This window comes from Ochlerotatus camptorhynchus, unplaced genomic scaffold, assembly GCF_037179485.1.
Source record: "Ochlerotatus camptorhynchus isolate MF236.1 unplaced genomic scaffold, CSIRO-AGI_Acam_v1.1 ptg000558l, whole genome shotgun sequence".
NCBI lineage: Eukaryota > Metazoa > Arthropoda > Insecta > Diptera > Culicidae > Ochlerotatus > Ochlerotatus camptorhynchus.
The window spans coordinates 624,838-639,189 of record NW_027041041.1 but is presented as its reverse complement, the minus strand read 5'-3'; the positions used below and the strand labels follow the sequence as shown (position 1 = coordinate 639,189).

General features: G+C 35.2%; 1 protein-coding gene across 3 annotated transcripts in view; it reads right to left on the bottom strand.

Moving 5' to 3' along the window:
• The window catches only part of LOC135713497 (atrial natriuretic peptide receptor 1), a 292,939-nt gene that overhangs the window by 35,742 nt on the left and 242,845 nt on the right, over positions 1-14,352 (bottom strand). For all 3 annotated transcript variants that reach the window (XM_065236626.1, XM_065236625.1, XM_065236624.1), the window contains 2 exons: positions 2,704-2,818; positions 1,183-1,327 (listed from right to left, as the gene is read on the bottom strand). In XM_065236626.1, coding sequence (XP_065092698.1) covers positions 1,183-1,327; positions 2,704-2,818 — 260 coding nt within the window. The remainder of the gene's footprint in view (positions 1-1,182; positions 1,328-2,703; positions 2,819-14,352) is intronic.

The window sequence follows — 14,352 nt, the reverse complement described above, 5'->3', positions numbered from 1 at the left end:
ACGACGAACGGCTGCTCGCAAGTGCGAGCTGCAGCCCACTGAGCGGTCCATTCGTCGAAGAAGGATGAAGAAGTTGCACCACTACTGATTGGATTTCAGTTGCTCGTTGTGAGTCGTTGCTAAGAATGTCACTGTTCCAAACAACAGCTCGCCAGCCTAATCTGTGTAAAACACCTTAATAGCTCAGCATTACTCAACGACAAAATGGTCTATTTCAGGACCACCATAAATTTATTGAAGAGTACTTTCTGGACACTTCTCGCGTTACCTTTCAAAAATAGATCAATCTACATTGATCGATTCTCTCTTTCGTTAATAACTCGTCACTTTGGTAAGAACTTGTATCCAAGACACATCGTCCAGGATTGTCTACATAGACACCGACAGAGAACCTCAAAAACAGAAATCTCAAACTGCTTCCGAATTTGAACATATCGAACTTTTTCACTGATAACGAGTTAAGAAATCAATTTAATATTTACTATACTTTTGCTGTGACATTAAAATTACCTTTCGTAATCCTACGTCAAACTTACGGTCGTGTCTTGGATACAACCTCTTACTTTTTTTCATGATTGAACGTGCGTTTTGGTCGTAGACCGTAGTGAGATGGGGTCTGTTTTTTTTAAGTGCAGAAATAGAAGATAAACTATATCAGTTACAAAGAGTTGGTTGGGTGTAAACGTTACCAAGAAGCGCAGAATCTTCGATAGCGTCTAAGATTGGCACATGACTGGAGCTGTTTTTACAAACTGAGCTTGATTGGATTACATATTCATTGGAATGTTTATCGCCTGTTCCGAGTGATACAATTTAACATTGTCTTCCTTCCTTCCTTTGTGGCTATAATTTGTAGCCTAGTTTGAACGGTTTCCAACAATCCAACTTAGCAAGGCAATTCCCATGCCTTATCACTCCGTAATTGTCATAGTGTGGGGTTATGGATCTTATTTGTATTTCTGTCACGTCTCGTCCCTTTGGCATCAACGCATCGTTCGGCGACGAAGCATAGTGTCGCGATGCTATCAGAGCAGGAAAAGCCAATTTTGTATCGCACCCATTTAGGTGCCCCACAAAAAAAAAGAAAGCAGGCAAATGATATCTGCCGTTTGGTAAGTTATTTTCCGCTCAAATAAGCAATCCCACGCTGCTTGCATCTGTTGTGGAAGGAAAGTGACTTACCTCCTCCGAGAAACGGCGATACTGTTCGTCCTCCGGTTGCCTGGCAACCACCTGTAGCATGGCGGTGTAAGCGTTCTTTGCCTTCATGTTGCGCTCCTCCGTGTCGTTTGTCATAAACCAGGACGGTATCTTTGTGGCAGCCATACTTTTCAACGGGTCACATTGGTAAAGATGGACGAAAGGCATGGAAAATGGCACACATTTTCGTCATTCGGTAAAACGACGCGAGAAAAAGAAAAAAATGAAGCAAATTTAATACTCGGTAATTTGTATTGTTGCTTTTATTCATGCATAAAGTTGCGGTCATGAATAGGTGACGAGAGAAGCGTGATAAAATAATCTTAAAGATCATAATATCTTTTAGCATCCGGCTGCTGTAGAGAGTGTACCCCATTAGGCATAAATACGTTAGGCATACGGACGTTAGGCATACGGACGTTAGGCATAATGGACGTTAGGCATAATATACGTTAGGCATAATGGACGTTAGGCATAAAATACCTTGCTGCTGTGCAACTCTAGAAACCTGCTTAACCTGTAAACAATGCTTAAATTAGGCTTAGCGTTGAATAAAAAATGATACAATTTAAACAAACATAGTTTATTTAATAAGCACAGTTTGGAATCCATTATTTATCATATCATAAGTAACGTATCTACATATTTACTTAGATCCATGATTAGTAGCGATAGTGGTTAAGTAATCTTACAATGAAAACTCAGCTTAGTTTTGAACTATATCTTGAAATCAATCGCACCTAGAAATAAAAAAATCACACATTTGTTGTAATATATTCTTACACACATATTGCAAAAGTCAAAGAAGAAAAGGTTTTCCTCAAAGAACAGCTCATGAAATAAAGAATGGTGAATTCTGTGATTTTTCATTCAATAACAAAAAAACAGCCAAGGTTGAATAAAATATGATGCCAAAGAGCAGCTCATGAAATCAAGAATGGTTAATTCTGTGGTTTTTCATTCAATAACAAAAAAACACACCTGCTGCTTCCAGGATTTCCTGCCATACATTTCGATACAACGATTCTGATTTTGTTGTCATCAGAATGAAAACTAGCAGAACCGTCTGCTGATGTGAGGGAGCGATACTTCCATGAACAGTGACGAGTTGCCGAAACAAACAAGGAACTGTGGCAAACGTACCATCTGTAACCCAATACTTTGCCTGTCCAAGACGTCGTTCATGAGTTCCAAAAATTAAGGCTCTTTCATTATTGTCACCGAAGTCAGCAATCAATAGACGGTCTCCATTATCATCCTTCTGGAATTCATCCGGTAGATTATGCCTAACGTCCATTATGCCTAACGTCCTTTATGCCCAACGTCCATTATGCCTATCGTACATTATGCCTAACGTCCGTATGCCTAACGTACGTATGCCTGACGTCCGTATGCCTAACGACCGTATGCCTAACGTCGTGCACCCTGCTGTAGACGTTATGCGTACACGGTGTGGAAAATTAGAACCTAATGAAACAAAGTAGAAAAATGGAGCTTGTTTACCTGCTGAAAATGTCGATATTGAAGAACACGTATTCACCGCTATCTACCATGTTGAGCTCGGCGGCTGCGAGCATAATCTCCCGAATAGTGGCAGGACTAGCACACATTATCACAACTAGAAAAGAAAAAGGAAAAAAAAATGATAATATTAATATAAAAAGGCATTTCACATTGATCATATATTTTTTATGTGATGTGGAATGATGCCGATGGAATGTGGAACATGATGAAGTTGAGGAGATGAGATTGTTTTTTGGTTGATAGTTGGTACAAAGCCTCAGCTTTAATCTTGCCATCAGTGAACCAGGTTTGTGTTTATTGTAGAATCAAGTGTTGCACACATCTTTTTAATATGTTTTAGATAAAATAACTTGGTATTTGGTACGTTTGCTTCGATTGGTCCTGAAATCTCATTAAAAATTTATTCTTTTATTATTTGAGAATACTAACAAAAAGGTTTGTTTAAACGAGATGTTGATAGATATCAAGATAAAGCTTAAAAGCATTTCAATATGAGACTCCGATGATTGCTTTGACGAATTTCTCATTTAAAAAAAGTAGATAGGGGAAAAATCTACTTCGGCCTAATCGCCCATTCCAGGCCTATCGAGCACAAAACATAAAATATATCTATGATTTTGGCGTGAACGTGTCAAACAAACTTTTGGTACGATGCTTCCATTCATTAACTGCAAGACGAAGTGTTGAAGAACGGAAAATAAGACCTCGCAAACAAAAGGCGCTCGCGGATTCACTTTTCTTTCCGTTCGATAAGCCAGGATCAGGACTAACGGTACGTATGGAAAGGTAAATAAATCTGTAATAATAACATTCCGTTTGGTGCTTAATTCGCAAAATTAAGAAAGACTAAGTATGGGCTGTGCTTAATAGGCAGGAATGGGGTAGTTAACCCTATTACATGATTTATTTTATTTTATTTTAAGATTTGTCAGCCAAATAAAATTTAAAATAATTTCAATTTTATTTAACTGACGTTTAATGCCATTCAATATCAGGATTCAAACAAACGGTCATAGGGTTGCAACGATTGATGTCTGTTGGATCAGTGCGCCGGTCCTTTAATCGGTGCTGGCGGCGGCGTGGAAACCATTTTTTGCCTCGGTGACGGTGGTGTACCGACGTGAAGCCGTTGACTCTAATCGGCTGCGGTGGCGGCGGCGGCGTTAGCTGTAAAAATGTCAGATTTTAACCTTCAATTCAGACCAAAACCAATTAAATACCTTAATCAATCCGAAGACGGTGGATTTTTTTTTTTAGAGACTTTCAGCTACGAGGGTTTGATTAACAGTCATCGAACGCCAAATTTAATTTGTGGACTTACTACAACATTCTTTAGGGAGCCTGGCCACTTGCTCAGGTGTACCTGCAACATGTCTGGATATGAACAATGTAGTTATGGATACTCATATTATGACTTCTATTAATCTTGTGTTTGAATTATCACGCGATATATTATGGCACTTCTAGTCTCAGAATGCAATCAAAGTGTTCATACGTACTACTTCATACGTGAAGTATAAAATTTTTTAGAGTTGGGAGGAAATGCTACACTAATATCAACATGAAGCTTTAGTGCTATAATTGATTAGCTAGAGAAAGTTCGCTAGAGTACGGCAGTGTAAAAATTTAACAGAAATTGAAATTGACCGAAGGGTTATTAATACTAATCATGCGTTACTGGCATTATGGTCGATCACCGAAGCCTAGTCCGAACTACTTTATACTAAGGAAATACATCTTAGTCCTTTTCACTTTTTATTTGAGTGGTGTGTCGACCACTTTCAAGATAGTTTGTTAGAAAAATATTAATTTTCTTGTCTTTGTTTACATTCTCTCACGCCGCTCACAAATGGCACCTTTTTCACAAAGCAAAATTGAAAATTCGTTCGTGACTTTCTCATTATGCACTCAAATTTGTATGCTTTGTTGATTTTTCCTTAATCAAAGGAACACATTGTAGTACTTGTTATTTTTTATGCCTTGTTAATTGTAACAAGACTCGTAGATAATGCCTGTTTAATTTTGAAGCTAATTTAAATTAAATTTAAAATTAATATAAAAATTTCTTGAAACAAGGGATACTTTTGAATAAGCTTCACTGGATAAATTGCTCAGCGCTTATCTACTATACTGTCCATAATCGCATATCAGTCGCATCTTTGCTTGATTCCCTATCCATATGGAACAGTTAAGCGGTTATGAGCAGTATAGTGCAAGGTAAAAGTGGTTGATGCTGATATTTCTTAATGAACTCGGTGCAAGTTGCGAATCAAATGGACTTCCCGAGTAACAATTTCTAGTTGGAGAAACGCTTTCGTTTTGATTTTGGTCAGCTGCATGATGAATAATAATTGCACAATTTGTTTACCACAAGTTCTGTAAAACCGTTGTTCATACTGGTTTGGAGAATCTAGTCAATTGTAACACAAAACTTTTATAGGTTTTATAGGTATTAACCCAAAACAACAATCTTTTGTTGAAGAAACGCTTTCATTGTGATTTTATTCAGCTGCATGCTGAATAATAACAGTAAAATTTGTTTATCACAACTTCTGTAAAGCCCTTGTTTACACTGGTTTGAAGAATCTGTTCAACTACAGTATCATAAGTATACGGTAAAGGAGTAGAAACATATTTTATACAACGTTTATAGATACATATTTAAAGTCAAGCATTATTATTTTGGTGCTCTTATATCACGTTTGTGGACACTTTCTAACAGCTGCTTCGAAATTAAATAGAGAGTAAAGCTAAAAGGCGTTTGTTACACTCTTCCATGACTCCCAAATTACACTAGTTTACAGCATTTTTGAACTCGGTAAGGTGATGATCATTTCCAATGCAAAATCCTACGCTGAATTTAATGCCGTGGTCAGAAAAAATTAAAGTAGAGCCATTTTTGAAATATACAAAAATTTTGTTTTTTTGAATTTTGGACAAAAGTACGATTACTAAAATGTCAATATCTTTGGAACTAGTGCACCAATTTTAAATCTTTTTTTTTATGAAAATGAAGCTAAATAAATTTGCTATCGTTCACTAGAATATTATGTCTTAATTAAAAATTTAATTTTGAAGTCATTTAAAAATTTACAGCATTTATTTTTATTTTTCCTGCGAATTTTCCATAAAAATCTTGTTTTAATCAACATTTTTAATGAGATAAAAAGATTCAAAAAATCATTCCATAATTTATTCTTAAAGTCCATTCAAAACCGGAGAAAATGAGCCTTTAATGGATGAAATCGGTTGGAAATTGTCGAAGTTATGAAATTTTTTGTAAAATCATGGAAATTGAATGTTCCAAGATTGGCCGTTGTCCCGCTCCTAGGTTCATGCACCACTTCCAGTAAGCCTTTTTGCGGACGATTGATTTTTTGGATCTTTTTATCCCATTAAAAATGTTGATTAAAACAAGATTTTTATGGAAAATTCACAGGAAAAATAAAAAAAAATGCTGTAAATTTTTAAATGACTTCAAAATTAAATTTTTAATTAAGACATAATATTCTAGTGAACGGTAGCAAATTTATTTAGCTTCACTTTCATAAAAAAAGATTTAAAATTGGTGCACTAGTTCCAAAGATATTGACATTTTAGTAATCGTACTTTTGTCCAAAATTAAAAAAATCGAAATTTTTGTATATCTCAAAAATGGCTCTACTTTAATTTTTTCTGACCACGGCATTGAATTCAGCGTAGGATTTTGCATTAGAAACGTTGGTCAACCACTAAAGTTCACACTTTTTATGTTGTTTTGTAAACTAGTGTTATCATTATACAGCAATCGGTGAAATGCGTTTATTAAACTTTTAATGACTCCTTAATGACCGTTGTGTAAGCACTCACAGTTAAAAATTAATTTAAAAATTGTCGTGGATCGCCAAAATAAGTGCTTGTGCAATTTTTACTATTCTAATTTATTTGTGCACTTTGAAAAAAAAAGTTATTATGCAATAATTCGCATTCTGTGATGATGAAGAAACAAGCATTTGCTTAATCTTTGATTGATTTATTTTATAAAGGAACTTATATAGAAATTAAATCGTTGATTGTATTATATGTCTTAATTTAATGTTTGAATTCATTAATAACATCTAAACATAATTTACCTCTACTGCGCCAAGTGTTTCTCGAAGCAAGATTCGAATTCAAGATCTTGGATTGCCGGCCGCTTCTGTTTCCATCTGTTCTATTCTTGATTACATATTTTGATCTATGAGAGAAGTGAAGCTCATCTTGAGTAACTTCTCCTGCAGTTCAATAATCTTTGCTTTAAGGTCATATAAACGCAGGGGAGAATGGTACATAGCGCACCCTCGGGGTAGAACGCACCCTCGGGGTAGAACGCACTTTTTAATTTTATTTTGAGTTTTTCTAGGCATTTTTAATCCAATTCTAGGATTTATAAACAAAATTGTGGTTGGTATTTATAATCCAAGTCGCGCAAGTACTGCAACAAAGTTTTATAAGTCATTAAACATCATTATCAAAATTGATTAGGCGTTGTAAAACGGCTTTACAATAATTGAATAAATGCTTAACAAGCATATCTGGAAGCACTGTTCGTTGTGAAGCTGTTAACCTGTATGTCGATTTAACTGTGGTGCTATAAAAGTTATCGTGGGTCTTATCAAGAATATAGTTAAACCAAATGCAAACAATCATTCAAAAATGCCCCATGCAGTTTTCAAAGCTTTTAACCAAATGAAAATACAACTAAATTCTTGTTCAACTCTGGAAGCTATTATTCAACGTTTGATGAACTCTGGTGTTTTATGAATGCTTTCAATTGTTTGTTGGAATCCCGTATAACACGTTTATTAGGCAATAGAACCACATAACTATAATGATTTAATATGAGTTGCTTAGATAGCTTGTATAAGTTTCAGTACAACCTGCATGACAGCAACTTTTAGTGCAGTTGAACAATGTGTGCAGGGATAGTCATTTAAACTGTATTTTAAGATCGTATTAAACTCAATACATATGTTGCACAAGAGAACTCTTTTTGGAGTATAATGCTTTTATTGCACGCTCTATACAGCTCTTGTCAATCGGTTTAACTGAGGTGCTATAAAAGGTATCGTAAGTCATATGAAGCATACAGTTAAACCGAACGCAAACAATCATTCAAAAGCGCTCCATGCAACTTTTGAAGCTTTTAACAAAATGGAATACAACTACATTCTTGTTCAACTCTGGAAGCTATTATTGAACGTTGGATCTACTCAGGTGTTTTATAAGTGTTGTCAATTATTTGTTGGGTTGTGCCTAATCGAATTTTATAAAATGTTATGTACGCGTCTGGGAAGAAAAATAAAAGTTGTTTCATATATTTAATGCTAGCAGATAATTTACATTATACATTATTGACTGTTTTCTAGAACGTAATTTCATTTGAATAGCTTGTTTAACCATGGCTTAAACAATCGTCACGTCGGTCATAGCTTGACAATGCGTAAAAATCTAAACAAAACGTAACGTTAAGTGGAACTTAATGAAAGACAAGCGCTTTTTCGTAGTGGCTTGCTTACTGAACAGATTGATTTATGGTTAAATCGCTTGTTTATCGTGTATTTTGCGAAACTTTTCGTCGTCGTCGTCGTCGGTGCCGGGTTTGAAGGGTTACAACAACTCGAGTAACGGTATGATGGGTAAGATGTGATTTGAGAGGCTCGATGGCCTTAGAGTGACCGGTTTTGCTTACTGAGTAGAACATCATGAGTTTAATCTCAGGCCCATCTACGTTCAAAATTCGTCAATCATTTTATTTGTTAATATGACTATATGGTAATAACAGCAACTCGATAGTTAAAAAGGTGCTCGATTGCCTAGTAGCAAACGTTTTTGCTTACTGAGCACAAGACCGTGGGTTCAATCCCAAGCTCCTTCACGTTATATGATCGTTAGGCATCAATTCAGCTTATCGTTTACCAAAACCATCTTACTCAACATACCAGTGATTCTTCGTGGAAGTGCAGAGAACTCCTCGGATTCCATCAAAGTGAGTGTCACGTCAACATATTCCTACCCATGCCTTTCTTGACCTGCGTTTGGGCGCGGCCGGCGCTGGTATTGCCTAGTTTGAGATCAACAGTTACATTGAGGATGAATTCTAGTCCCAATCATCGCCTATTGATTCTCTGTACAGCTGATCTGACAATAACAGAGTAGCAACCGTGGGCAGTCAATCATGCTTATGCTCAAAGGTTGTTCCAACACTCCAACGGGTATAAAGAACGGATAATTTGAGTCAAATCGTTATCGTGAAGGCAAACCGAATAATTTCTAAATAGTGATGGAGTAATACGACATAAACTAAAATAAAGACACGGACCACAATAGATCAAACAACTGGTCTCAGTGGTTTTATGTCCCGAACAGAGGAAAACAATCAACTCCTGTAATTTATGATTTCGGTATTGGAAAAAAAATCGTTTTGCCGTATTGCCATTGTTGCTGGTGGCAAATCCGGTACGCCACATGTCAATATGTAGACCCAGTAATTTTGAATACACTGTTTGGTCCTGCTTAATTGTTGAAAATTACCGTTTTAACCCAAGATCTAAAACATTTCTGTTGACAGAGTTTTTCAACATTTTGTCAACGTTATTGAACTCTGTCGATGTTGTTACACAGATAACGTCTTTGGGCCGATGTTGTGTGTGTTATAGTTTTACCATCATCCATAGTCATTTTGAGGTCAAATCTAACACTAAGTTGTGTGCCACCAACTTTTAAAATAAATGGATAGCTACAGCTTTGAAATTTCAATATAAATCCGGTCACATTCTTAACGGGTCGTGCCAGCAGCTTATTTAATCAATGATTTTAGAACTGGTGGACGATGGAAAACAGTATTGGCAAATGACTATTTCCTCTTGTAACAATTTCAGTGGTACAAGTGATGTCAGGATTACATTTGCATTCAATTTTGCAACGACCTTCTGAAATTTCGATCTGAAGGACAACACTTCTTTTTATGGGCAGAGATTGAGTTTATGGTGGTAGATACTTTTTGCAGACTGCCTCATCATGTTGAAGCTACGCTTCGATAGCTTTGAATCAACAAAAACAGCTAAAGCTTCCAAAAAGGTTATCTTCCATTTAATTCCACTAAAGAACTTATCAAAATCTAACCCCCTTAAGTACTCATCCCCTAGGTAAGAAAAAAGTCAAGATCATAGGTATAAAAATGAAACTACAATGTGTTGAATCGGAACCTACCTAACTATGATTTTCCTTATTAGAGAGGTGTATAGATTTTTCTCGTTTAGCTTACTTAAATCTTTGGTTTTTATTAGTTTTTATTAGTTAGGTAGGTTCCGATTCAACACATTGTAGTTTCATTTTTATACCTATGATCTTGACTTTTTTACCTAGGGGATGAGTACTTAAGGGGGTTAGATTTTGATAAGTTCTTTAGTGGGAATGACACTGATGAAGACTGCACATTGTAGTCGAAATACGTATCTGTCATGGATACCAAAATTAATTAAGTGGAATTAAATGGAAGATAACCCTTTTTTGCTGTTTAATTTAGCATTCCGCTAACAACCCAATTTCATTACTTCAGCAAAAGCTTGCTTATCATAGAATTTTTGCGTAGTGATACCAGTCTTCAAAATGTCTGCTTGATTTTAGCCAGATTAAGAAACATTCTAGGTTTTGTCTGACTTTTTTTCGTGGGGCAGATGTTCTTTTTGAACATTCTAATCGTTCTAATTACGAATGGACTTAAAACTAATCAAAGTTTTGTAAACCTTGAATGAGGATCCTGTATATTATATTATTCCACACCCAAGTAGAATTTCTTGTTTTATTGCACTCTATTAGTGGTTTTTGAGATCAATTTTATAAAACAGTCAATAAAATTAATAGCTTCAGCACAACACCGCTATACGATCGTCTTTCAGCTTAGTGGACCACTCTTGATAAGGTTTATAAAGCATGTTTGCGAATCACAACAAAGCTGTCTGAAAACCTTTTGTAAGAAAGCCTCATACTCTACAAAAGGTTGTCATAAAATTAATAGCTTCAGCACAACACCGCTATACGATCGTCTTTCAGCTTAGTGGACCACTCTTGATAAGGTTTATAAAGCATGTTTGCGAATCACAACAAAGCTGTCTGAAAACCTTTTGTAAGAAAGCCTCATACTCTACAAAAGGTTGTCATATCATATGTCATATGTCATAGAGGCTATCTCTTTAAGAGTAATATTGTATTCAAGCAGTTTTATTACGCTTTGGTAAAAATCAGTTATAAATCCTATTTAATTTTTATTGCCTCAAAGTAACCACCATAAATTATCTTGTTGTAGTTCTGTTCTGCTGAAACTTTTTTTTTTCCATATAGAAATCTTTAGCGGCTAAAAGTAGGCTTGAGTGTTGGTGCCAAGATCACCATGCAATCAATGTCGACATGAAAACATTAGTGAAAATCTTAAAGAAAATATATCAGTTTTTAGAAGTTTCAAAACATATGCGCTTGAAATTTTATCGTGTATATTGGAATAATATGAGCATTAAATGAATGCGCCTCCAAAATAATTCAAGTTAAAAAAAAAGATTGTTTCAGGAATCAAATGAATTTGATGAAATCATATTAATTTTACAGAAAATAGATCTCAATAAATAAATTCATACACTGGAAATCATTTCGGATCTTTAATTTGGACATTATTTTATTGAAATTTCTTGGATTTTATTCCAAGGCTAATGGCATTTTCATAATGACAATATGGTGACAGAGAAAAGCAGGCAAGAAAAACCACGTTTGACATGTTGCAACTGAATGCTTATAATTGTTTAAAAATAACTGGCCATATAGTTTTATTGTGCTTACTTGTATAGCAACATGAGGATTTATCTTTGGGTTTTATTTATTGTTTTTTATACTTCAAGACAATCATAAAAACTTTCATAAGTGAAAATAGCATAAGTATCAGTTGGTTTTTTTTAAGCTTAATAGGGGTTTTGTGGATAGCTATAAGATTTTTTTAAACTTTATTAGAGAGATTTTTAGCCGTTGGCTAGTTCATCTCTAGGCTATAAGAATGTTCCATGACTTGCATTGTATATGACCGTCATAATGATGTAGGTAATGGTTGCAGCTGTAATAAAACCTTTATAAATTTTGAATTAGCCAAGCAGCTCTAAATTTGTTACTTGGGAATGCTTGAAGTTTTGAGTAATTTAAATTTTTGTAACTATGTTCGAACTTTCTCCCCCCTTACTTTATTTAAAACTATTTTGGGGTGATTCAAACCGAATTACAAAAATGAGCTGTTAGCGGCGCCGGTGGTATAGTGGTAAGCGTGATTACCTCTCACCCCAGCAGGCCTGGGTTCAATTCCAAATCAAATTTTCAACCAAATTGATATTGAAATTTACTTATACCAATGTTATCCTTTTTACCAGAATCTTATTATATTATACAATTTGGCATTTCAAAAAAATGCCAGAATATGTTTTTGTAATTAATGTGTTATTTAGCTTTTTTAATGTAGTTTTGAAGTTTCAAGGCAATACGATTATTTAATTTGAGGGCTACTCAACCGTATGTAAAACTATTTCAAATGCATTTTGGCATTTTTTAGTTAGGAAAATCTAGGCCATTTTGAAATTATTTTACCAGTTTTGGCGTGCTCAGGTCCATTATTAATTTTTTGGCGAGTTTTGGGCCATTATAAAATTTGTTGACAATTTGTATCTTTTTCTGTCATTTTGACATTTTTGCACCATTTTTGTGATTTGCAAACACAATCTCTTGTTTTTTTGCCTATATCTGAATTACCCTTCTAATTTCCTCACAGGTTTCCTTTGACAGTTTTTTTTTAGAATTTCTCTTGCATCATCCCATCATTCTCAGTGTTTCTGTCAAGATTTTGCATAAATAATGTAGGGTTCTAATGTAAAATGTTCTTATAATTTAGGAATCTTCAAAAGAAAATTCTTGGAATTATCTCTACAACTTTTTTCCTGCAATCATTAAATTTTCTTGGAATATTCTTTAGAATTTAATTTTTAAACCTTTTAAAACATCAATGGAAGTCTTTCTAGAATTGCTCTAGAATCCTGCACAAAACTATTCCGGCAGTTCTTCTTCAGAATTCTGCTGTAAATTCCCAAGGAACTATCCTAAGTAATCTTTCAAAATTCATATGGGATCCTTCTCTAAATTTCCTCCCAGGGACTTATATAATTTCTCCTCAAGCTCCTAGAAGTTTTCTTTGTTATTCTGCTTCATTGGAATTTTTCTCTAAATTCCCTTGAAACTATACTCAGATTCAGGTTCTCTTGTCGTATCAGAGTTTCTTCAGTATCATCCTTGGTTCTCCTCATTATAGATAAAAAAGGTTTTCCGAACTATGAAATTATTACACGCAAACCAAAAATGTATGACATTGAATGTTTGCATTTCCTATCATCCTCCGCAGCGAATACCGTAGCGAATGATATAAGTTGACCACGCAGACGATGTTATGATTGTTATGTTTTTTATTTCGTGTTCTGTCTACGTTTTCAACTATAGGGTAGAGAACGACTTCGGCCTAATCGCCCATTTTGGGCCTAACGAGCAGAAAACTTCTAATAAATCCATGATTTCAGAGTTAACAAGTCAATTATGCGTTTGGTACGATACTTTAGTTAATAAGCTACCGAACGAAGTCAATGAGAACGCGTGATATGAAAGTTTGCACCCATCATTCCCAAAATCAAAAGAAGCGCTCCAAACGAATCAATTTTTATCTTTATCCGATAGGCCGAAGTGAATTCATTGGCCTTTCAATGGCGTTTCAATGCGTTAGGCCGAGTTTAGAATCCGTAGGCCGAATTTGGCGTCAAGAAGCAGTGTTAGACTTTTGACAATATCTCAACGATTGGTTTCTCTTTAGCAAATCTTACGGTACGTACGGAAAGGTAAATAAGCCATCAGTAATAATAACATTTCGTTTGGTGCTAAACTGCGTTAGATTAAGAATGACTAAGTGCGAGTTGTGTTTAATATGCCGGAAATGGGGTAATTAACCCTACCAGCAAGTTTTTTTTTATTTATAACATTGTATAACGACTCACACACCTCTCGAAATTACCATACAATAGCCATAAAATAAAATAGAATTACATCCGAATCTACTGACAACAATCGATCTAATGGTAAATGGCTCAAATTTGTTCGGGAAAAAGTGATTTTTCATATGGTTAAGATACATAACAACCCCCTTGTTCTATTGTATATTTCCCCATTTACCATAGATTCTATTGTGGAAACCTATTACCACGACTCTCCAATTCCCGTCCAGCAGAAAAAAAAGCATATGAAATCGAGTATGAGAGGAAATGAACTTTTCATATACGCTTTTAGCCTATCCATATTCCGAAGCATGGAGGGAGCAGAGCAGAAAGCACAGGTCTGCTAAATGCCACGTTCGATGTTCGATACCAGTCGGCAACCTTTTTCGACATAATTAATTTCATTCAGTAATACTACACTCCACATTTTTCGGTCTAAAATATTCTTACATGAGACCACAGCTTGGTATATACGTCTCCTCTAACTTTTTGCGATGATGAATGTCTCCCCCAGTTGGGTGATGATCTCGAATCTTACCATGTTTCT